This window comes from Terrapene carolina, unplaced genomic scaffold (assembly GCF_002925995.2).
Source record: "Terrapene carolina triunguis isolate 2854851 unplaced genomic scaffold, T_m_triunguis-2.0 Scaffold131, whole genome shotgun sequence".
In the NCBI taxonomy this organism is placed as follows: Eukaryota; Metazoa; Chordata; order Testudines; family Emydidae; genus Terrapene; species Terrapene triunguis.
In genome coordinates this window covers 36,960,968-36,987,217 of record NW_020664482.1, presented here as the reverse complement: position 1 = coordinate 36,987,217, position 26,250 = coordinate 36,960,968, and the positions used below count along the sequence as shown (strand labels likewise).

Below are 26,250 nucleotides of genomic sequence, written 5' to 3'. Positions count from 1 at the left end.
TTGAGCCAAGGCCAGGAGGGGAGCAGCTGCTGGTGGTTATTCAAACTGCTGTGCCTGAGTCCAGCCTGAGGCTTGGAGAAATCAGTGGTGGTTTTCTGAATAGTGCCTTTCATACTTAAAGGTTCACAAAAACATCCTCACTGACTATGCCCCAGGACTCTCCCTCAACCTTGGCATGGGGCTGTGGGATGCAGATGAGGCATCCGTTTTGAAGGCAACGCCCAGCCAGCAGCACGGCAGCTGAGTTACTAGCAGCAGGGCTGATGGGGCCACACTTACTGCAGCGAAAGTGCTTAGTGACTGATTAGGAGTCTTGCTCCACCTTATCGCTAAATCCGTTCACCCTTATTTGTATGCAGCAGCGCCCGCAGCTCCATATACATTCCACCATCCAGTCCAGAGGATCTTGTCACCTCCATCATCTCAAGGGGCATAAGTAATAATTTGTATTTCTCGGTCCCAGAGGCATATCCAGAAATAACTATAACCAGAAAATTTCACAGGGAAAAAGAATACCAGAACCATTGTAATAAATGGGATCAATCCCAGCCTACTAACATCTGCAAAGATAAAGCTCACAAGACACTAACTAAAATAGAATCAAAGGGCCAGATTCTACTTGCAGTTATACTGGCTTAGGTGGAGTTATGGTGCATTTACACAGATGTAACTGAAAGCAGAAGCTGGTTCACAGACCCTTGAGCCCCATTCCTGCGTAAGGAGGTCAGTGGAGGGCACTGGTGTGGGTTATGCCCAGCTACCTGTAGGCCCAGTGCAGGTTTACCTTGTTATTTCAGCTACTGATAAAGGTCTCAAACTTCAGAATTTAAACATTTCAAAAGTGTGACATTTTTGCTAATTTTTGTGACTTCATCTGCCTGGACAGCTCAGGAGACTTGTCTCATTGACACACATAACATGATCAGAAGTGGTGGCAAGACACCAAACTGATTAAATCTCATATAGCAAAACATGGAAATTGGGGGGGATGGGACTGAACCAGAGTCTATTCTCTTGTTATGGGCTCAGTGGTGCCTCTTGTGAACCTGAGTGGCATCAGGGGTGGGCAGTAGAAGACACAGGTGCATCAGCTTGAAAGCATTATACCTTAAAGGCATAAGGTCTTCTGGTTATTGGACAAACCTTGGCAGGAGCTGGTGTTCACCCAAGGCAATAGGACAGACCATTGTTCCACCATACCCCATCCATGCACGCGCCATCAGAAGGCTGTAAGCACTGGCACAAGAGCCTGATCCACCTTGAACTCCCCAGGACTGGCAGCAAGATTATGGAAGCCTGGCCCCCATGGAGGAGTGGGGAGAGCTCCTTCAATTCCCATTTGTACTCGTACATGGGAAGGCATACTTCTGCCCTGAGTACGTATTAGCATCAGTGGGAGCTCTATATATGTATGAAATAAGACCAGATTCCATTGCTTTACTAATGTAACACCCTCTTTACTACACCCTTCTTAGATCAAAGATGGATGCGTGCTTAAAGATCAGGAGTTTCCAAGAGAGAGGAGGTGAGGGAGTTACACAAGTGTCACTGCCTACTGGCTCATAAGGAGCCAGTCAGAAATGCTACCTACTGTTAGAGAGTTCTTTTTTCTCCGCAGAGTGATAATGTTCTGCTCACATCTGATCTTTATTTCTCGGAACAATATTCTCTCTCTGACAAGGGAGGCCTGAGAGGAGTCTCCTGAAATAACGCACTTAGATTATATATTTTTAAAAATAAACTGTGCATTGTTTAATACCTACATGTAAGTGGGGCTGCATGGGCATGACAGAGACAATGTGTGGCTCCAGCCTAAGAATGAGACTTATTCCTCATCCAAAGAGATGTATACTAATGAAGACTTCAAGGAGTTCTCCTTCCTAGTAGGAAGGCTGAGGATCAGGTTCTGTGGATGCAGTCTATGGGTATTTGGAAAACTATAGATGAACCACAGAAGTAAGTTCTGACTTGGATGAAGAGATGATGAACCAGCGGCATGTATGTAACAGAACTAGATATATGATATTGAAATCTTTCACTAAAGAAACTCAGGCTTCAAAGAGAACAGCTATTTGGTTTAGAGTCAACTGCTTATATAATCCTTTTCATTTTCTCTAGACAGGGCCGGTGCTACCATTAAGGTAAACTAGGCGGTTGCCTAGGGCGCCAAGATTTGGGGGCGCCAAAAAGCGGTGCCCCCAATTTTTTTTTTAGAGCGTTCCTGGGCTGGGCTGCCGGCAGCGCGCTGACACGTGCGGCTCAGACTCCCTCTCCCAGCGCAGTGGCCGCTCCACTTCTCCCGCCTCCCAGGCTTGCGGCGCCAATCAGCTGTTTGGCGCCGCAAGCATGGGAGGGGAGGAGAATTAGAGTGGGGGCGGCGTGCTTGGGGAGGAGGCGGAGCAGAGGTGAGCTGGGGTGGGGAGTTGCCGCACGGCTCCTGGGGGGGGGAGCTGCCACGGGGGGGCGCCTCAGGGCAGAGGGGGGGAGCTGCCGCGGGGGGGCGTGCCTCAGGGCGGAGGCAGGGGCGGGGAGCTGCCGCAGGGCTGTGGGGGGGGCACAAGGTGGAAGTTTCGCCTAGGGTGCGAAACTTCCTTGCACCGGCCCTGTCTCTAGAACACTGTATAACACTAGCTGACCAGCTCATGCTCGAGTGTATTCAGGTCAAGTCACTTGTGTAGTTCAAAGTAATGGTTAGATGTAGAAGAGTGAATGGAGTGTTTAAACTTCATGAAAACTAATGGGATGTTCTTTGCATTGTTTTCATGTATCTGTCTTGTCATAATGTAATAAACATTTACATGGTAAATACTCCTGTAACTAAATTACCCATCAAAGAAATTGTGTGAAATGCTAATGAAGGACTTTAACAGAAAATGCTAATTTCAAAGTAAGTGGCCATTACATATATGGGAAGAGGCCAAAAATCTAAGTGCATTCCTCACCCATCGGCATGAAAGGAAAAACCCCTGGGGGTAGAGAGACTGTCAGCTTGCTTTCTGTCTGAAGATACTATAAATATGGGTTCAAAGAGGGATCCTTTATCTCTAGCCTGTCTGAATTCTAACAGGGCAGAATAATGGAACGAGAATACAGAGAGCCCAAGAGTTATTCTGGGTAGCCCTGAAAAACTTTTGGGAAACTGCTACCATTTGCAGTTACAAACGGCTATTTACCTCTTAATATATTTTACCTGCTTTAACCTCTCAATAACTCTCATTTCCTTTTCTTAGCTAATAAACCTACACTTAGCTTACTATAGAATGGGCTGCCAGCATTGTCTTTGGATGAGATCTAGAGTACCAGTCGATCTGGGGTAAGTGACTGGTCCTCTGGGACTGGGAGAAGTCTAATGTGGTGTGATTTTTGATTTATCACAAAATTCAGTTTGTCTGGGTGGCAAGATAGGCTGGAGAGCCTAAGGGGACTGTCTGTGACTCCATGGTAAAACTGGTATAGTGATCCAGGAGTTCATATTTGTTACCAGCTTGGTGAAATCTAGTTATAGAACACACCACCAGTTTGGAGGTAGGCATTCACAGTCATGAGCCACTCCAGACAGAGGAGTGCCCTAAACTGCCAATGAATTTGGGCAAGGAGAGCATTCAGCAGCTCACAGGTCGAGACCCTTGGAGAGGGTGGAGGAACGTGAGGGGAAAAGTCTCAAGCCTGGCTCAATCAGAAACTCCCTGAGAAGTTAAGATGCTTTTTGGAATCTGTTTAGTCTAGAGATCACACAGGCTCAGCTTCTCTCCCGTGAGTTACAGTACTAGCCTCGTTCCAGCTGGAAAAAAACATGGTTTTTTTCAACCAATACTTCCACTTCCTGCCTCAAATCAGACGTTGCAGAGGCACGGGAAAGATTCTGTAAATGTGATCAAACTTTTTTGAACCTCAAAACAGGATTAGTCCTTGTTGTATTCCACCAGGTTTGGTTCACCCATCTGTTATTTGAGGGAATTGGAAAGCTCATAGGAGGAATAAAAAATCATGCCCTCTATCTGATATGCCACTGGCATTCATGTACCAGTTTCCTGCCAACAGCCTAGTGTTTAGAGGGGACAGCACCTGAAGGGGTTTGGAATGGATTTGGTTCAAGCTCTACATAATGTGAAATGAAAAGTATACTCTGTACTGTCAGAGGCATCTTCCCTTGCAAAAGGGACATGCATAGATCTGGATTTATTTCCTCCCGCTCTTCCTTATTACTCTTTTTGTTGTCTTGCTTATCTATTCCTTTCTAATGTATAATTCTTCTGCCTTTGGATGTGCGATGCATTTTGACATGTGATGCTGGTTGGTGTAATTGGAGGAGAAAAGCTGCATGATGATTTAAAGTGTTATTTTCATGATTGTGCCACTCTTGAGTGTGGCACAAAGGAAAATATGACACATGAGCCTCCCGAAGAAAATAATCAGGATGACAGAACGTTAAATTAAAAATTAGACTGTCCTGGTTTAACCAGAATGTCTGGACATCTAACCTTATAGGATTATATCTAACATCCTTTTACCAGTGACAGTTAATGCTTGAAGGGATTTTATTCTCATGTAATCCCTGCATTGCTTTCAAAACTGCTTGTTTGGGGAGATATAATTAAAACTTATTATTCTCCCCTTCTCTGTCAACCAGCTGGCAGACAGCAGGACTATGGAAAAAAGGCTCTCTTTACCAGTGAAAGACCTAGTTAGGGTAAAACTAAAAGCTTTACATGTATATTTAACTTCAGATCAAAGGGTCATTATAGCCAAACACTATTACAGACATATAGTGGCAAAACCCAGTGCCATGACGTGCACTGATAAGCAAATTGCCTCGGCAAAAAAAAACAAAACAAAAACAATCAAGAATGAACAAACCAAAAGAAGATCAAATTAGGTTTTCTTCATTTTGTTTTTTAAACACTGGAGAAATCAGTTTCAGAACCCATCTCCTCCTCCATCCTTTCTCTCTTTATTCTATACCGTACTTTATCAGCTGACTGTCACATACAAATGATGCAGTAAAAATGACTAGAGAGTTAATTCCTTTTGTTCACATTAGCCTGTCTGAGTACTGTGTTTGGAATGGAAGATTAAAATAAAAAACCGGAAGGGGTAATATGGCTCGGAGTGTCACCTGAAAAAAAGTGAACATCCCACAAGAAATTTACCATGGGACCACTAGAACCTCTAACTGAGCTGCAATGGAAACCTTGAAATCCCATGGTAAATTACACAAGAGATGATCATATATGTGGGTAATTTCCCCCTATGCATATATACATGGTATTTGAAAATCAGTAGCTTGTGTTTGGACCCTGTAAGAGTGTCACAGGCCCTACAAGCCTACAGCCAGGGTATTTTCTTTGCTGACTCACTGTGATGTGGGGGGCTGGATACCTGCATACCAGATGCAGTTATTTTTGCGGACTCACACTGATGTCAGGTCAGGTGGGTTCTAATAGCTGTCATCTAGGCTATGAAGGTTTGGAATGTCTCACTGAGGCAGAGGGAAATACAGGCTGGGACAGAGACAGTCCCTCTGGGAAAATCCTAGGTACATCAAGCTTATGAGAAACGTATGCTGGGAATAATATTGTATTGGTATTTAAAGTTAGCAATGGAGGGGTGGTGTGGGGAAGTGAGGCGAACAGGGCATTTCCAGTGTCTGCTTGCTGTGTTCGGAGCAAAGCAGGGAACTCCACCTCTTTACAGACTCATTTCCTACCATCTTTCACCATTATTAAAATAATAAAAGGTGGTGGGGTTTTTTAAGTGGATTTAGGGATCCAGACTGGAGTGAACTTGTTATCTAATGTCTAGAGACAGGCTAAACACATGTATAGCAATTACCCCTTAGTACGGCAACACACAAAAACAAATGGATTTCCACCATGCTCAAGTGCAGCAATTCACATAGCATGACTGCTTTTACCTTTACATCGTCAAAGTGCCAGTGGATAAATGAGTTAATATTATTGTGACACTCTTTTCATCCCAGGCACACATTGCACTGTTAGCATGAAAACAGTTTTGCTGCAGTTAGCTGAATCACCGTAAGCCAGTGTGCTTGTAGCCTTGGATGGGTTAATGTGACATTTATGCCGGACAAATCCCCACTGGACTGGAGAGGCATGAAATAGACTGTACACAGCATGTACCTGTTTCTGAGTCGCTCTGACCTTCTGCTTACCGATGTAATCATCAAGTGCTATATGCCAAACAATAGTCTCATATGAATATCAGGAAATAAGTAAAATCAGTCTTCACACGCCCAGGCTCTGATTCTGCAATGGGGCTCTGTGCTGGCACAGCCACCCACGTACACACTGTCAATTGCAGGATCACAGCCCTAGATACTCTCCATTCTCTGTTCCTGTCTACAGGCAGCTGTAACAGTTTTGCCCCGATGGGTGCTATTGAGTGGCTTTGCTTCCCTAGGATAGAACACTGAAGCTTCATTCAGTAATTATCTTTGTTGGCAGATTTCAAAGGATGAGCCAGTCAATTTTTCCAGAACAAAGTCTTCCAAAGCATCTGGAGGTAAATGATCCTTTGCCTGGAGTACAGTATGGTAGTTTAAGATTTGAAAGTGAGACTGATTTAAACAAAACAGAGTAGACTGGAGGTACATCGGTTGCTATTAAACAGTCATCAACTGCCAGTAGTTACCATGCAGTGCTATCTGCAGATATGTCTACACTGCAATTAAAAACCCACGGCTGGCCCACACCAGCTGACCAGGCTAAGCTGCTCGGGCTAAGGGGTTGTTTAATTGTGGTGTAGATGTTTGGGCTCAGGCTGGAGCCTGGGTTCTTGGACCCTGCGAGATGGGAGGGTCCTAGAGCTTGGGCTGCAGCCTGAACCCAAATGTCTACACAGCAGTTAGACAGCCCTTTAGCCCAAGCCTGAGTCAGCTGGCAAGGGTCAGCCACGGGTGTCTAATTTTTCAGGTAAAAGTTCCCTAGGTGCCTATATACCTGCCTCTGGATATATGCATTGCTGCCTCTCTCTAGGCATCCAGACACTTATCTTCTACCTAGGGTCCAGAGCGGGTCCCATTCAATATATGGCCAGAAGAGGAGATGGTGCTGGGGGTGTGACAATGCCTACATTCTTTTGTGCATCCAGCCATCAGTTATCACTGTGTGCTATCTGGCAGATGACTTTTTAAATGGTGTATGCATCTCTTGCAAATTCTGCAGAGTTACACCATAACAACCCCATTCAAGCCAGTGAAGTTGAAGCAGTCGAGTATTCTGACAGTAGAAGGACAATTTTCAGGAGAAGAGATGAGAGTCATTGTGCAACCCGTGAAGAAGCCAGTCTTTCCCCTGCAAGAATCTGAACTTGATATTCAGCTGATATAAGTCAGCATAGCTCCACTAAAGATTGATGGAGCTCCATTTATTTATACCAGCTGAAAATCTGATACATCCCCCCCATCTTTCCCTTTAAATCTAACATCAAAATTAAGTAGGTTTTATTTTATTTTTAAAGCGAAGACTAAATTCACATGGGATGATTTTTGCAGAAGAATATTAGTGCTCATACATGAAAATAAATTCCCCAAGAAGCTAAACTTTCTGACAGCTCTTTCTTCAAAGAAAGAAAGCAAGGAGTTTTTATTTACCTGAGAGAACCCTTAACTACCAATTCTCAGTCACCCACAGGTGGCTGATTGAAATATTGATTAAGGTTTCTTTTCTGTCTCCTGCCAGTTTGGCAGGTTTGCTGTAGCTCATTTTTAAGAGCAGAAAGAATGTATTATTTGGGGGGGGGGGGGGGGGGGGGAGAAGAGGAATGCAGTAACTTGATCAGGGTTTGAAATGACCTGAGGCCAAGCTAAATCTGATTCACCATTTAAAACTGTCTAACAGGCATCAGCAATAGATAGTTCTCCATATGCCTTAATCCTGTCCTGTAGGGCTCATCTCTGTAAGGGTGAGAGGGTATTTCAGTTGCCTGGTTCATTCAATGACTAGCCAGTAGTGACACTGCTAAAATATTGCAAATTATGATCATAGTTTTGTGAAAAGGCTATAAACTGAACTGAACTCAGGCATATAAACCTTTTCCTTCGCTCTTTTGTATTCCCTTATCATTCTTATTTGTTACCCTTTCTGATAGGCCCTGGAAGTCAGTTAACCACATGTTTTAATCTATCCGTATTCAGAAATTAATCACTTGCTTAATTTTTAAGCACTTACGTTGAATCAGGAGGCCATGGGGTGCCCTACTCAACACTGGAGTACCTCTTTGTGGCCACAGCTGGGAATTAGCTCTGCCAGTCTGATGGCCCTTCCTGTGGATGCTCACTCCCTCTCTCGAGACCTGACAGCTCCCTCTTTGGGGCTTGCCCCTCTGGTCAGGTCACTGTACTTTTCCCCTTTAGGGGGTGGGGGTTGTGTACCAAAGTCTCTCTGTACCAACCATCCCAGTAGTCTTCCAGTGCACTGCCCCTCAATAGTAACAATTCCCCAGGGGCTGCTAGAGGAACCCGGCCTGGCTTCCAGCCCAGGGACCCTACAACCAGCAGGTAACATCTGCACTGTTCCACACCTTGCTGCTGTTTCATAGAATAGTAGGGTTGGAAGGGACCTCAGGTGGTCATCTAGTCCAACCCCCTGCTCAAAGCAGGACCAATCCCCCAACAGATTTTTACCCCAGTTTCCTAAATGGCCCCCACAAGGATTGAACTCACAACCCTGGGTTTAGCAGGCCAATACTCAAACCACTGAGCTATCCCTCCCCCTGGACTGTTTCCTACATAGCCTCTCTCCATCCTCCTCTACATATTCCCTTCCCTCTAGGCCAACCTCCATTCTCTCCCTAGTGTCAATGTAGTCATTCTACATTAGACTTCCTCCCTGCAGCCCATTTCTGTCCTCAGCTACCTGGCTTTATACAAACCTCACCTGTTCCTCTCCAGGTGAGCTTCCCCCTTTAATTAGTCCTCATTTTTCCCTGACTCCTCCTCCAGGTGCGGCCCAGGTAGTTAACTGGCCCATCTAGCCACCTTAACCCCTTCATAGCTGGTGTAGAGTGGACACCCCATTCACACCAGGCCTTAATATATCAGTAAGAAAATAAATTGTACTGTTAGCAATTCTGTTCCTTTTTAGTGAAAATTCCATAACTAATCCCTCATGCTTCAGGGCATAAGCCAACATCTGACTGATGAGGGTTAGGAAGAAACTTTCCCTAGGGGGACATTATTCTATAACTACTTACTGCAGGGTTTTTTGTACCTTTGTCTGAAGCAGCTGGCACTGACCACTGGACTAGGTGGAGAGGATTCTGGACTAGATGGGCCACCAATCTGAAAATTCCTATGCTCCTCTTTATTTCATATAGGCCACTACACAACCATCAGATTGTAATGACTGAAGCTGTCAAAGCATAATGGATTCCCTCCCCCCTTAGGGATAGTTATTTAACTTGGAAATAATGAATAAATCAGGAGTTTGTGATCTGCCTATGCATCGAAAAGCAGGTGAACTCTGAAAAGTCATTCACCCATTATCAATTATTTGCTCAGGCCCACTAATGAATTTGAATCATCACTGACTTGAGGCCAGATTCTACTAATCAAAGTCAATGGGGTTAAATGGGATTTATGTCAGGATAGAATTTGGCTTCTTGTCTGGATTTGAACCAATGACATATTGATGAAAACCTCCATTCCCTATTGCTTCCCCATACCCTAGCCCATCTATTTATCATATCATTATACTGTTTTCTGTTCCATCTCTTGTTCCTTCATATCACACCTCAGTCATTCAGTCTCCACCATTTATCATATCTCTCATTTTTGCTATTATATTGTTCTACCTCTCAACTGTAGAGAATGTATGATCCTGTGCCAATGTGCCCCAAGTCCTCCTAAAATTATAACACTTGATCCTAGTCATTATATAGTACTGTAATAAATTACCTGTTTGTTAGCTGGCCTCTCACTTCAGATATTTGGATATAAAGTGTTCTCCATTGGAATGAGTAGTTAGAAAAAAAAAAAAAAAAAAGACACAAATAAAAAAAAACAAAAAAAAAAAATAAAATGACCAACATAAAAAAAAAAAAAAAAAAAAAAAAAAGTCACTATTAGTATATCAGCATCTTTGGTGGGCTATCTTACCAATTTGGAGATCCAGATTCTAGCCTAAGACTAAGGAATTCTAATATATTCCACATATATAGCATCTTTTACTGCAAAGGGGCTTACAAACTACATATACTCCCTCACTACTGAAATGCAGCCAGCTCTAGGGTAAACAACAGCATCTGTTTAAATGAGCATTGAAATGCTATAGAACAGCTGGAGACAGAAGATGAAGATCACATACTGTGGAAACTGCAAGAGGAACTCAGGTATGAAGAAAGTAAATACAAAAACTGGAATTTGGCCAGGACATCAAGGTTAATGCCCCTACTGTTGAGACATTCCATAGTTTCTTTAATGATAAATGGCCAGCACCTTGGTTTTACATCTCAGCTGAAAGACATCACCTCCAATGTCTTACCAACACCTCTTCCTGCAGCAATGTGGAGTTACCTCACAGGACTCCCATTCAAGTACTGATCAGGGTTAATTTGTGATATCAAAGCCAAGGTTAATATGATTTCATGTATTCAAAACACAGAGCAGTCAGGGACATCTGAATCAGAAGTAAAATACCAGAGCATAATGGAATTCAGTTTTTCATTGCCATGGGGTTCAAATAATTACTTAATACAACACTCATCATATATTCAATTAAAATTTTGTCAACCACAAGCACTTAGAAACACAAACCTGTCCCAACTACATTCTACAAAATGTAAACTGGTTTACTAGATATCAGAAAACTTAGTAGGAAAATTGACCCACGTATGCAAGTTATTTGCATTAGAACATACAAGACACACAATGTGCTCCCTGGTAAAAACCCAGACATAAATTGCCTTAATGCATGGAGCACTTAGCCTACAAACCAAAATCTCTTTCCATGGTCTAATCAAGTGCTGTATTCTTTTGTTGAAAAACAGGAATATAAGCTACATAAAGAAACTGAGGACTTGTCCAAAGAATACTCCAATCTACTGAATTCTACACAAATCACTGCCTCCAGCCAAGCGTCTGTAACCATCCCACCACTCAGAAACCTCACTATCTTCAAAAGTAAGCCCACTTCCACTGTAAATTAGCTTCTTCAAGCACCACTGTCTAGTCAATTTCCACTAGTCAGTCCCCAACCTGCTTTTATTTAAAGTATCAGTAAACCAACAGATATTCTGACACCAGTAGGGGGAAGATCCTCATTACCGTGCAGAGCTCAGACCTCAGCTTAATTAGTATCATAAACATCCATAAAACAACAAAAGGTGAGAGGCAGCGTATTAAGTTGAGTTCGAGTTCAGGGACTTCCTACCTCTACATGCATTGATCTATATGCTGTAATATTTTGGCCTCCTTCCTTCTGTCCCATATTCTTGTCTGATATGGTGCCAGATTCACAGTGTATGGATCATATTGTGTTAAATTAGTAGCTTGGGTGGTGTCTATATATAAAAAACCCAACTCCCCACTGTTCACAGTACAGTGGACTTCATACTACTCATTAGAAATTGTGCTGAGTTTTATGAAATAGTAATTAGAGGTAGGTTGTACTGCCACCTGGTAATTTAGGTACCTTCAGACATGAGTGTAATTTAGCAACCCTAGTGAAGAAGGTATTTCTGTAGCAGTGAAGCTTCTGCTTCTTTTAAAAAAATAACCAGGCATACACATTTGCAGAGAGCTAGGGTATAAGGCACACACAGGAGCTTCCTGCAGCACAGCATGAGCCATGCATTTTGTAGCTTTACCAACTGAAAGACACATTTCTTTCTAAAGTAGCTAAAAGTCAATAACTTCCTATGGGTAGAAGTAGCTAATTGATTTTGCTGCCACCTATGAGCCAATGTAAGCAGTGGGTATCCTATTACTTCCTAGCCTACTTCACACTGCAGATGGTATTTCACATTAGTGAACTCCAGACAAATTATTCTAGTTCCACATCTTTTTATTGCTGCTAATAGCTTGTTTCAACAAATAGCTGTACATTGCAAAATAGACAAAGAAATATTGTTATAAATATTGGCACTGCCAAAATATATCCTCCTAACCAAAAGAGTTATAGAACTGAATAAAGGAAATGTGTTATGGGCACAAAGAAGAGGGTTGGTTGGAAGGGAAGGTGCTTTAGAGTGCATGCTCAACCCACCAGAACCCCACTTATGTGACAATAACAAACGCGAAGAACAGCACAAACTAGGACTGCAAGAATCTTAATATGATGTAGATTTAACTTCTATGCTGTATTTTGTGACACCTATTTCCTGATTAAGTATTGCTAATTCACAATAATAAATATGGGTTGGTGGGGATGGGGAATTGTTAGCTTTCACCCACCTGGTTCAAATCCAGCCAGGGTTGGCCTGGAAAAAAGGCTTTGTTGCTTGGTGGCCTTTGTGAACTACATTTATGGGTCTTTATGGGACAAAAAATGTCCACATCGCAAACATCACCACAACAGTTGGTGTTAACTGGTGCGTTTCTTGGCCATCTCAAGTGAGAGCTCAGTGTAGAACTGAATACTCTGTCACCAACAAAGGTTGTCTCTCTAGATAAGAGCTGAAGTGTACCAGCATGGCGGTGTGAAGGAAATTTGCATTGCCAATGTCTGTGCCATGCCCAGTGGATTAAAGCAGTGGCCTCCCGAGCTGTTAGCTCAGCATCTTTAACAAGCATTAAAAATACAAATACAAGTGAGCTATCTATCTTTGCACATAGAGATGGATGAATAGAATGTTTCATACTGATGAGGGTGGGAGGTTTCTTAATACTGAGTGGTTGTCGGTAGTAGCTTCCTAACCCATCATTTGGGGGAAGAGGGAAGGGAAAGGACCCTTGAGCATTTAATGGCTATAAAAATAATACTATACCCTTAGATAGCACAGAGCACTTCTCAAAAAACATTTCACTGAATCTCACAACACCCCATGTCCTGGGGTCCTCTCACCCCTAGGGTGGCTCTTCCTGGCTTCTCTGGGCAATTAGCTCCTTCCAGGTCTGATGCCCACTTCTGTGACTCATTTACATGTCCCGCCACCTCTCTCTTGCTGCAGCACTGAGTGCTCTCTTTTTGTGGGTGGGCTCTCCAGCCAGCTCACTATAGTCATTCCCTTCGGGGATAGCAGAGTTCTAGCTGACAACTGTCCCAGGCAGTCTTCTACTCCACTGCCCACTCTGTGCCACTGGTAGGGGAACCCGGGACTGCCCTCTACTCCAGATTCCAGTCCAGGGAGCCTATGTCTAGCAACTGTTGTCTGCTTTCTCCTAGACTCTCTTGCTTTTTCCCTGGACTCTTTCCCACATCTTCTAGCTCCCCCATCTCTGGATTTACTGGTCCAAACTCCCTCCTCCCAGACAGGGACTGCAGACTACTGAACTCCATAGCCCTAAATACACCTCCCTTCTCCCAGGAAATGAGTGCAGACTACTTTCACTGCAACCCCCTTCTGCTCCCAACTTCCAGGCTTTATACCAGCCCCACCTGTTCCTTATCAGCTGGGCTCCATCATAAATCAGCCTTCCCAGTCCTGACTCTCCTTCAGGTGCAGCCTAAGAGGTTAATTAACCTAATTTAACCTGCTCTGTCTTGCAGGGCAAGTCAGCATTATTATACCATTTGATGAGCTGGGTCAACTGAGGCATAGAGAGGTGAAGTGACTTGCTTAAGGCTATACAGCCATGTCAAGGCTGGGATTGGAATTCAGGATTTCTGACTCCCAGTCCTCTACTTTAACTCCACTTTTTCCCAAGTCAGTGCTATGGTTGTTTATTTCAAGGTGCTAGGCAGCATTAATACAGTTCTTTAACATTGGTCTTCTCTTGACAGATGATGGCCCAGTGACTCTGGAGCTGCACAGATGATGCTAGTGCTTGCTTCTTTTAGGCATAGATTGATAAAAACCTAATTCAAAGCTTACTGAAGTCCACGGAAAGACTCCACTGAGGCTTTGGATCAGGCCCATAAAGAAAACCTTGTAGTGTCCATGAGATTGGGATGCCACTCTGGTGTAGCTTGGTGTGATGGAATGCATCCCTGTATTCACACCCTACACACTATTGTAATAATCTTTGTACAAGATATGCCTTGTGAAGTATCTGAAAACTCATAACTTGCTGATCAGTAATATCATGGTAAAATGTGTGTAGCAGCATTGTGTAAAGTTGTAAAATTCCTCTGTATGATTTTAAAATCCAGGGTCAGACTCACATAGCACAAAACTGGTCAAACAAACAGACCTATCATGCTTTACTTTGCATTTAAGCAGTAAACAGAGTCATCAAGTGGGAAGGGAGAAAACAAAGGAAGCTCACACAGGTGAAAAAAACCAGCAGGGAACATCCTTCCACCCAGACTCTTTGTCTCCTGTTTCTCAGCTGGAAATACTTTTCAAGAGGGGAAATGAAATGAAATTATAAAAAGGAGAGGCAGACACCCCCCAAAATCTTTTCTCTCTCCCTTTTTATCTCACTCTTTGTACCTTAGAAGACAAAAGAAACAGCTGTTGGACTCTGGGAGAGGGGTCCTAACTGGACAGTTTAGTTAATAATGCGGTTGGAAGCATGTGATGAAAAACTATGCTTTGAACCTCATACAGTCTGTCAAGTTTAGCATTAAAAAGTGTTTTATCTTTATTTTTCTTGTAAACACTTCTGACTGTGTTGCCTATGCTTATTCTCACTTAAAATCTATCTCTTTGTAGTTAATAAACTTGTTTTATCTAATCCACCTTGTTTAAACTGGAGTATCCAGGTAACTCCATTTCAAGTGGGAAGTTGCATATTATTCCCTTAAAGGACTAATGGACTTAATATATTTGGACTGTTCAGAAGAGGACTGGGCAGTACAAGACATACATTTGTGATGGGTTGGATCACAGAAACCCCCTTGGGGCTGCCAACTGATGTGCCAAGACTACTTCTGCCCCTGCTTTCTTGCCCTGGCAGCTTGGGACTTCGGTGCCCTGCCTGGTTTGAGCCAGACCCACTAGCCTGCTGCAAACCCAGACCCAGGTGTGAACCATGTCCCCTAACAGCTGTTTCCCTGCCAGCTTGGGACTCCAGCACCCTGTCTTGTTGAGCCAGACACACCAGTCTGCTCCAACACAGACCCAGGGTCTGAACCACATGCCCCAAAGCTGCAGACTTAACTGAAAGCAGTTTAAGAAGTGTTCCTGTCTTTAACACTCAGATGCCCAACTCCCAATGGGATGCAAACCCCAAATAAATCTTTTTTACCCTGTATAAAGCTTATATAGGGTAAACTCATAAATTGTTCGCCCTCTATAACACTGATAGAGATATGCACAGCTGTTTGCCACCCCCCCAGGTATTAATACATATTCTGGATTAATTAATAAGTAAAAAGTGATTTTATTAAATACAGAAAGTAGGATTTATGTGGTTCCAAGTAGTAACAGACAGAACAAAGTGAATTACCAAACAAAATAAAATAAAACATGCAAGTCTAAGCCTAGTACAGTAATAAAACTGAATACAGATACAATCTCACCCTCAGAGATGTTTCAATAAGTTTCTTTCACAGACTGGACGCCTTCCTAGTCTGGGCACAATCCTTTCCCCTGGTACAGCCCTTGTTGCAGCTTAGGTGGTAGCTAGGGGATTTCTCATGATGGCCACCCTTTTATTTTGTTCCACCCACTTATATATCTTTTGCATAAGGTGGGAATCCTTTGTCCCTCTGGGTTCCCACCCCTCCTTCTAAATGGAAAAGCACCAGGTTAAAGATGGATTCCAGTTCAGGTGACATGATCACATGTCACTTTAAGACTTCATTACCCACTTACCAGCACACAGGTGTACAGGAAGACTTACAAGTAAAACAGAGCCATCTACAGTCAATTGTCCTGGTTAATGGGAGCCATTAAGATTCCAAACCACCATTAATGGCCCACACTTTGCATAACTAAAATAGGACCTCAGAGTTATATTTCATATTTCTAGTTTCAGATACAAGAGTGATACATTTATACAAATAGGATGACCACACTCAGTAGATTATAAGATTTCTTATGATACCTTACAAGAGACCTTTTGCATGAAGCATATTCCAGTTACATTATATTCACACTCATTAGCATATTTTTATAAAATCATATAGACTGCAACGTCACAACATTTCTGGGAGAAAATCTGGGACTATTGAGAGCCAGTGTCTGACTGGCAGGATGCAGTCACTCAAAGACATCTGAGAATGAATTAGCATGCTGGCAAGCTGTTTGTGAGTGGTCCTTGTTGGGAGCTACAACAGTAAGGCATTGAAAGGCACCCCAGTTTGCAGGACAAGGGTGACACAGCCCCGACTGGTCTGGATCGCACCCCGGTAAGTCACACTTGGGGCCAGATTTTTAAAGGTGCCTAATCAGGCACCTAGTGTGATTTTTCAAAAGCACCTTGGTGCCTAACTCAAATTGACTGTTTTCTTTAGCGCCCTGCATCTCAAGGCACCTATGTACCTTTAAAAATCCAGCTTTTGGACTAGATCTCTCCTTGGTGATCTGCCCCTGTGTTTATCCTATTTGACTTTGAGGAGGCTTGGAACTTGCTATACATTAGTGGTCAAAAGTGGTGAGTCAGGGAAAAGAAACTTCAACCAATTTGAGAACAAAATGGCTGGAAAATTGAAATGACAAAGTAGCATTAGTAGCTTGTTCCAAAATTAGCAACATGTACTGTTTTGATCTTAATAAAGACATAGACAGGTTTTTATCACATTCAAAATAAAATCTTTTTACTTCCTTAGATTCAGCACATCACATGCAGCTTAGAACCACTCTGACTGCAGTTAATGATAATTAACAGTTACATAATAGGCTAATATATGGCTGGATCCATGAGTGTGGCACAGAATCTTGTCCTATGTAGACAGTACAGTAGTTCAAGTAGACCTAGGGTAGTGAAATGAGGTATCCAAGGCTTGGAGTAGCACAGAAAAGGAGGAGGAGCTCACCAACTTTGGAATCAGTTATCATGATGATTCACAGTGTCACATGGTGATGCAAAATTGTGCCAAGCTGGACTGCAGCAAAAAGGAAAGGAAGAAGAGAGTTACTCAAATGAAGCCCATTTCTCCAAGGCTCAGGGATTTCTGGAGAGGGACAAGATAGTGGTAGTGCTATTTCAGACTTGCTGGTGACAGGTGGGGAAAAGCTTCTGAAGGTTTTTTGATCGGAAGTTGATGAAAACAAAACCATGAAACTGTAAAGTGTGTATAGTTGGGGGTAGGGAGGGAAAACTCTGTATTCCACAGGCTTGAAGACATAGCTATAGCTGATGAGATGCAAAAAGAGCCATTTAAAACCATATCTTTGTAGCTTCCCACTCCCAGCCCGCTGATTAATGTAATTAGGGCAATTTCTGATCCTCTTCCTGATGAGCTCCTCATGAGACAGCACCTTCTGTTTGTGATGGACAAGGGTAAGATAAATTCCCCCCTCCCCCATCTCTGTCTTGCTTCTCTTTCTAACTCACTAGCTAATGTTTGAAAGTGACTTGGAATTATTAAGCCCTATACAAGTGCTAAGGATTATTAATTATCTTATGTTTTCTGACTCTTCTCCATTTTCCTCCTCTGCTTCCTTTCTCTCTTGTTTCTTCCCTCTCACCTCTATTTCTTGCTTCCCCACAGGCTTCCAATGCCACTGCCTTCCTCTCTGTATGTACCCGTGACTCTCCTCTTCCTTCTGTCCTGGTTTACTTACTGTCTCTTTTCTCTGCCAAGTCTCCTCTTACTTGACAGTTTCTACTTCCTTCTCTGCTCCGATCCTTGCTTGGTTCTTTCTGCTTCTCCTCTGCTTCCTCACTTCTCCAAGATTTATATCCACAATGTGGGAGCTCCGCATATCCAGTGGGCCCATTACCTATTGCCATGGGGACAAGAATCTGTCATCTGTTTCTTCTAGATCCCCATGCATTTGCTTTTTGTTGACTATTTCTTCCAGATCCCTAAGTGCATTATAGAGTGGTGCAGCTTCTGCCTGGAGGGAGGACAGAGAGCTCCAGAAACTCCTTTTTGGGGCAGCTAGGATCCTAGTAGCTCCTCCTGCCTCACACATTTAGTATCTCCGTGGTGTTATTGTACCATCATCTCTCCAGGCTGAGCACTAGATGACAATGCGTTCCTGGTAGCAATGAAGAGGGACAGCCGCAAGAGTGCTATAGTGCCTACATCTTTGGGGCACAAGTCAAGCCTTTCTTGGTATTGATTGAGCGAATGAGGAGAGAGATCTGTTTCTGAATGGCCGTCTGTCATTTAACAATCCCCTTGGAAATTTTGACAAATGATTCTAGTGCTAACTGCTGAAATTCCTACATCAATTCAGTAGAAAATGGGCACTTACTAAATAAATGTCAAATCACCCCCCTATCTGCATATGTGCCAGTCTTCTATAGCCAAAGAGCATTGGTAATTGACAGGAAAGCAAGACATTAAAATTCAAAAAGAAACAAAACCCCCCTTTCCCTTGGCCCTTTGATTCCTTCCCAGTACAGCTGAAGCGTGACAATGCAGAACTTTCATTTAAAAACAACAGCACAAAATATCCTTTTTCAAAATTTCATACATTCTGCTTCTGAGTGTTGTGGAGTTGTACCGACTTTGTGGAGTCATTGCAGCTGCTTGTAAATGATGTATGAAAAGAAAAATTCCTGTCCTTCCAGTGCACTGAGAGAATTCTGTAATCCCTGCTATGCTGCTTGCTTATATTAAACTCAAACACAGCCAGGAAAGAGCTTGAATGCAAAGATTATTAGCTTTCCCCCACCCAATTACATCTTTTGCTACTTTAGAGGAGATTTATTTGTCTCTCCAGGAGTCTCCTTATCTCCCTCCACCCTAGCTGTAGGATTTGGACAGGAAATATACCATATTTATTTGTTTTAAAGAAAAGTTTTACGACTATTTTTTACAAGGGTTGGGTGGGGTTCTCTCTGCCCAATAACACAGGCAAGATTTCCTCTGAGTACCAATCCCACTGTCAGAATGGTTTCTGGAACAGTTGCAATATCACAGAAAGATGGTATGACAGTGACCAGGAGCCTAGTTGAGCTGTGTCCCAATTTGAAGTTCAACCCCTCCTAGTTTGGTGGCGAGCACAAACTATTCAAACCTGGCACTTGGTGACTAAGTAGTTAGAATAGTGCACTCTGTATCTGTGTGATCTCTTAGTTATTATTATTTTTTTTAATACTGTGTTCTATCATAATAGCACCCAAACACTGTAGTTACACTGTGGTGGGCTACATTGCTTTTATACTATTATAGTAGCAATTCTTTAAATGTGGATAAGGTAGGTACCCCATGCTGCTTGCATATTTTTAATCCTGGGGTTAAATTATGACTGATGACGCCTATGGGAGTTTTGCTACTGAGTTCAATAGGGCCAGGATTTTATTCCTGGTCTTTTCTCCACCATCCTTTTGGTTTAGGCAGCTATACTTCTCAGCAGTTAATCTTCTTTAGAATACTGCCTGTTAATTAACAAGCACCAACATTGCACAAAATACTTTGTTCAACTCACAGTCATGCATAAAGGGGAGTTGAGTGTGGAACAAAAAACTGCTCTCTTTTATAAGTCACCAAACCTTTCATGGATTCTTGGTTCATGGGCCCTGTGCTACCAGCTCTAATATGCTGTACCAACACAGATACATATAAATAAATTACCTTATTTCTTCCATGGGGATAACATGTTGACTCTTAACTCTATAATTATGGGATGGATTAGGTGAGTTAGTCAGAAAAAAAGTATCCTGGCCCCAGTTGAAGTGAGATGGAAGGAAATGATGGACTAGCAGCCCTCCTGCTATAGAAAGGGATGGATTTTAAAAGCTCTCAGAAGCTGTATTCTTAAATCTCTAAACAGGTTCAGAATGCCCATGTACAGGAACCTTGTGCCCGTGAGGTATATTTTGTATTTCTGCACACAAAAACACTAAAAGGTGTTAGCCAAATAGGGCCCGTTTTCCCCCCGGAGCTTACCTAATTACACCAAGGAGGCACGGAGAGACAAAAAGACGGGTACCAGGTCCTTTATTAATCGGTCAGCTGAGCGGGTGCCCTCATCGGCTAATGCCAGAGGAGAGACACACCTTACATGGCCGAACAGGCCCTTTTTATAACCAGTAACAAACAACTTATCCTTCATTCTTTTGCGTCATTACGCTGACCTACAGATAATAGGTTACACAGGATACATATAGATACAAGAGACATCTGTTGCGGATACATTTGTCATTTTGAAGGGAGAGCAAGGTACATTCCTTGACCCTTTGCACTAAATACTTTGGGGATATCTTGGAGAAACAGCTGCATATACTTGTGAGCCAAGTGAGCCAATTAGCAAATAGCTGACATGGTTAAATGCACGTCCTTAATTTTATTTAGATCTTTAGGCCTTTTCCATTAGATCTTTAGGCCTTTTCCATCAGATCTCCCCCCTTAAAAGCATTTTAAGAGCTTATGGCCCTTGTTTCTCAGTCCCTACTGGCTGATATAATATCATCATTTGTTGATATGTAACCTGATTAGCCAGTCTTCGAACTACCGCAACCAAGCAAGGGGTAAAGCAAGCGAGCGTTAATAGGGTGGTAACAAAGAATATAAAAAGGAGAAAACCTTTTCGTAGCCATCCCAATTGTGGCAGCCAGGAGGTAAACCAATCTGTGTCCCACCCACCCCAGGTCTGTACTGGGACATGGGCTATCTTTCTCATTTCCTTTGTTAACTGTTTTACTGCCTGGCCATTATCGTCTATTTGTAAGCAGCAGTTAGACTCATTTAGTTTTGCACAGAGTCCTCCTTCCTCTGCTAGCAAGTAGTCAAGAGCTATATGGTGTTGAAGAATTGCATGTCTCATTTGAGTCGATTGATCGGCCAAAAGGTCCAGTGCTGTGGCTGTTTGGTTGGTTAATATTTCCAAGATAGCCTGCAGCCTAATGATTCGGTTTAGATTATAGATTGGCTCCCTGGCCCCTGTTACTAGCTCACTAGGGTTCCAGGTGGCCGGTCCATAATGTTTGATGATCCTTTCAGAGGGCCATTCCTGAGCTCCCCAAGTTTGGGAACTCCCGGCAGTCAAAGTGGAGTCCACAAACCGTTTTTCTCTAATTAAATCATCATAAACTTTAATTCCCAACTTATTTCCTTGGTTTTGAGGTAGTAAAAAGAATAGAGGCCTAATATATCCTACGTAACATATTCCTGACCAGTTTGGAGGCAATCTGCGATAAGCATAGGATCCACAGATCCAATAATGGCCTTTCAAGGCCCAGGTTCCATTAGCAAAGGGGCCATCCCAGGTCTCATCGTTTTTAGGTTGTTCAAAATAAAGGTAATTACCCACACCTAAAGGCCCTCCCACCATATTTACTTTCCCACCAGGATCACAGTAATTACATTTCCATGCCCCAGCTCCCGCTTTCCAGACACAATCGCAGCCCCATGTTAGCTGATTGGTGCTAGACCAGAACTGGCTGAAACCCCATACTCGAGTTCCATTCTGATGCTGCCATGCCCATTGATAGCCCCGTACCACGTGGTCCTTACTAGTGGTATTGTCCCGCTGACAACTTAAAATTGAGGTATTGAAGAACTTATCCCGACCTACTGCATTGCAACCTTTGCCCGTAAGTTGCTGATAGGAGCATTTTACCCACCTGTTATTAGTGAGCCTTACATGGGTTTGGTTCCATCGCCCTTGGTACTTAGAACAGTCTTCTGGCCGGCAGCGGGAGTCATAACAATCAAAACCCGGGGATAGCGTCCACTTGCACCTGCTTTCCCCCACGTATATTCCCTCCTGCCTTGTCCGGTTAAGGCATAGAATACCAATTCCAGAGGAATAGAGTCGCCAGGGACTACCATCCTCAGCCCAGACTCCTGTCCCATTGTGGACTATACTTAAATTACTGAGCCACCACTTGTACAGCTGGGCTAGTACAGCTGGGCTACCCAAGGCCATTCATCCAGTCCTCCTGGGCCTCCACACACCCAACAGTTACTAAGATTAAAGGAGTTGGCTATTATTTCCCCTAATTGCAAAAACCTATTTTTCCAACCATATGAATAACTGAATATACATAACAGAAACACAAAGGATAGTTTCATTGTCCCTTTCTTCTAAACAGTCCCTTTAGTCCCTCTAGTCCTTGGTACTCCCAGGTGGAGTCTTCACCTGTGCCGTCCCGGGCTTCCAGAGCCGGAGCGGACAGAGGGCTGTTGTCCTCTTCAGTTGTGTTGCTCTCCGGGTTTGGATTCAGAAACCGCTTTACTCGCGTATGATGTGTCCACTTGTCGCTCCCGAGGACCTTAACGGCGGCCTGGCTGATGAGTGATACAGTGTGCGGACCGTCCCACCGTGGCGTGAGGGGATCACGCTTCCACTTTTTGATAAGGACTTGATCACCGATCTGGAAGGAATGCACGGGTTGATCCAAGGGAAGGGTCTGGAAAGGCGCCGCGTATCGATGTAACTGTAACAAAACAGATTGTAGCGCAGAAACCTGTTTCCACAAGGAGTCATTCCCTACTTCCCAGTTTACATCCTCTCGGTACCCCGGGATGAGTACTCGGGGAGGGAACCCAAAGACCAGTTCAAAGGGTGAACGTTTCAGACCCTTACGCGGGGCCCTCCGAATGCGGGTAAGGGCGAGTGGCAGAGCATCAGGCCATTTCAAACCGGACTCCATACACAGTTTAGTGAGAGTATCTTTGAGAGTTCTATTCATTCTCTCTACTTGGCCCGAGCTCTGCGGTCTCCAAGGCGTATGCAATTTCCATTGGATACCGAGGGCCCGCGACACCTGCTGAACCACCTGGGAGATAAAATGGCTTCCCCGGTCCGACTCAATTACTTCAGGGAGATGGAAGCGGGGAAGTATTTCATGTAACAGGGCTTTGGTGACTGCCCGTGCCTGACAATGTCGTGTAGGGTAACACTCTACCCACCCAGTAAGTTGGTCAATAAAAACAAGCAAATACTTATAGCCCCTACAAGGGGGGACTTCAGCAAAGTCCACCTGCCACCTTTGAAAAGGATAGGCAGCCCAGGGCCGGCCTCCCATTGGGGCGGGGGGGCCGCACCCCTTTTGGTTTGTTCGCTGGCAAATAGAACAGTTATTAACAATTCTTTGGGCTTCCATATGTATACCCAATCCCCTAAGGGACCGGGTAGCCAAATCGACCATAGTTCCTGATCCCAAATGTCCCTCCTTATGTAAGGATCGGAGAATCTCCTGGAGTACTGGTCTAGGTACAAAAATCTCCCCCCCTGGCAACTTCCACCACCCAGAGGGAATCTGTTGGGCCCCTGTAGCTTGCGCGTGGGACACTTCCTCTGTTGTATAGTGGGGAGCAGGGGTTTTAACTCCTGTATCTTGGACCCAGAGAAGCCACGTGGCTCCTCCTTGTGCGGCTTCTTTCGCGGCCTGATCAGCCAATCGATTGTATTTACGCTGTTCAGTTTCAGGGGCCCTCCCATGTGCACGCACGTGTATCACGGCGACCCGGAGGGGGAGCATCAGGGCCTCAAGCAATAACTTAATAAGGGTCCCATGGGCTATTCTTTGGCCTGAAGCCGTAATGAAACCCCTTTCTTTCCACAGGGTTCCGTGGGCATGCACCACCATATATGCGTAACGACTGTCAGTATATACATTCATAGTTTTTCCAGTTCCCAACCGGAGAGCCTCAATAAGAGCCACCAGCTCCGCCGCCTGGGCAGATAAATTGGGGCTAAGCTTAAACTTGTACACCTTTCCACTCTTAACTATGACGGCTGCTCCTGTAAATCGCTTCCCATCTTCTACATAACTAGATCCATCAACGTATCCTTCGATATCGGGATTGGGCCAGGGCAAATCTGAGAGATCAGGGCGAGGTTTAGTCTCTTGTTGCAAGACTTCAATACAATCATGAGTAGGGCGGGTTCTACAGGGAACTTGGGGATCAGGCAGTAAGGTAGCCGGGTTGAGGGAACTAACTGTCTTGAAAGTCAGGTTAGGGGCCAACAAAAGCCCCACCTCATATCTAGTATGCCGACTGGGATTTAGATGCTTTTCCCCGGCTCCTGTTCCCAGTATCTGGGGTATCCCAGGGGGCACCACAACCTCAGTGTCCCCACCCAAGGTTAATTTTTCAGCCTCCTGTACAAGGAGAGCGGTCGCAGCCACGGCTCGTAAACAAGCCAGCCAGCCTTTGGCAACCGGGTCCAATACCTTTGAGTAATAACCTATAGGTCGCCAGGTCGGTCCCGACCTTTGGCACAGGACTCCAGATGCCACCCCTCCCCTCTCGTGAACGTATAGGGTGAACGGCTTCCGGGAATCCGGGAGAGCTAAAGCGGGAGGCTGAACTAAGGCTTTTTTAAGCTCTTGAAATGCTTTTTCTTTTTCCTTAGTCCATGACCAGTGGAGCAGACCCTCTTTAGTAAGGGACTCGTATAGTGGTCTGGCCTTCCCTCCGTAGTCAGGGATCCAAAGCCGGCAAAAACTGGTTAGTCCCAGGAAAGCCCTCAACTCTCTGGGACTTTGGGGTCGAGGGCTCTCGAGTATAACTTGGATCCTATCTTTACCCAAGCTACGACGTCCCTGACAAAGATGATACCCTGTTTAACCAATTGGGCTTTTCCCCTGGAAACCTTGTACCCCTGAGCTCCAAGAAAATTAAGGAGTTCTATAGTCTGCTCTCTACAAGCTGTCTCTGTCTCAGTACTTAAAAGCAGATCATCACAATACTGAACTATGTTGCACGAGGGGTGTCTAGCCAGGAACGGGGCAAGATCTCTTTTTAGCTGGCTGCCGAAAATCTCGGGTGCACAGGTAAGTCCCTGAGGGACAACAGTCCAGAGATACTGAGCCTTGTAATGGGTATCTGGGTCCTCCCATTCAAAGGCAAACAGTTTCTGAGACTCCTGATCAAGGGGTATAGAGAAGAAAGCATCTTTTAAGTCTATTACAGAGAACCAGCTGTGGTTCTTGGGGACTTGGCCCAAGATAGTATGAGGGTTTGGGACAACTGGATAGGGGGCCTCTATTAACTTATTAACCTGTCTTAGGTCCTGGACCAATCGATACTGCCCATTAGGCTTAGGCACTCCCATTATCGGAGTATTGTACGGGGAAGTGCCTTCCCTTAGCCAGCCGTACTGCAAAAACTTTTGAATCAGAGGCTTCAACCCGATCCGAGTGGTTAACTTAAGGGGGTATTGTCGAATTCGGACTGGGCGGCTTTCTTCCTTAAGGGAAATATGCACTGGTAGAGCGTTTCGAGCCCGAGCAAAGCCTCCCTCCTCAGCCCAGACCTTAGAGTTAACCCCCGGCAGCTGGTTCCTCTCACTCTCCGGCTGCGCCGGGGGAGGATTTTCAGCACTCAGAAGGGCCATTTGATAATTAGAAGTTTGTTGTTTAGGGAGCCTAACTTCCATAGTCCCATTATTATTGAATGAGATTTCCGCCTGTAATTTAGTAAGCACATCTCGTCCTAGCAGCGCAATGGGACAGGAAGGGCTACAAACGAATTGGTGGGAAATATGATGGTCCCCTACTTTCACTAGGAGGGGAAGAGTTTTTTCCAATTTTATGTTTTGTCCCTCTATCCCTTGAACTATAGTACACCCTTGAGCCCTTCCTTGGGGAGCCTCTGCGAGGGGAACAAACTAAGGGTAGCCCCTGTATCAATAAGGGCTTCAATTGGGCGGCCCCCTACCTTAATTGTTACCGTGGGATCCAGGCTGGCGGGCTGTGCCGCCAGAAGGGGCTGCTGGGTCCCCCGGCCTCCCTATACAAATGACTCTTCCTCCGCGCCGTTATAGAAGATGGGCACGGGTGGGACTCTGTTTCTATATCCTTCCCCCATGGTGTGTCGCTGGGGGCATTCGTTCTTCCAGTGTCCCTCCTCTTTACAGATAGCACATTGATTTCATCCCAAATGGGGGCCCTTTCCCTTCCTCTGTGGTCCTGTTCGCCCCTTAGTTTTGCCCCCCTCTTTCTCACTTCCCTCCCTCAGTGCCATCGCTAGCATGCGGGCCCCCTTTTTCCGTTCCTCATCGTCTCTGCGATCATAAACCTTTAACGCAATCTCCAAGAGTTCCTCTATATTTTTACCCGATGCCCCATCTAATTTCTGCAACTTTTTCCTAATGTCCTCATAGGACTGCCCA

The 26,250-nt window shown here is 44.3% G+C and overlaps 1 protein-coding gene across 1 annotated transcript; it reads right to left on the bottom strand.

Annotated features, from left to right (window-relative positions):
- Positions 1-329: 329 nt before the first annotated feature.
- Positions 330-25,473, bottom strand: LOC115271232. The gene is given in 5 exon segments (XM_029911878.1): positions 330-481; positions 17,794-17,952; positions 22,267-22,564; positions 23,582-24,699; positions 24,702-25,473. Coding segments are annotated over 5 exon segments (2,499 nt in total).
- Between the last annotated feature and the right edge of the window lie 777 nt (positions 25,474-26,250).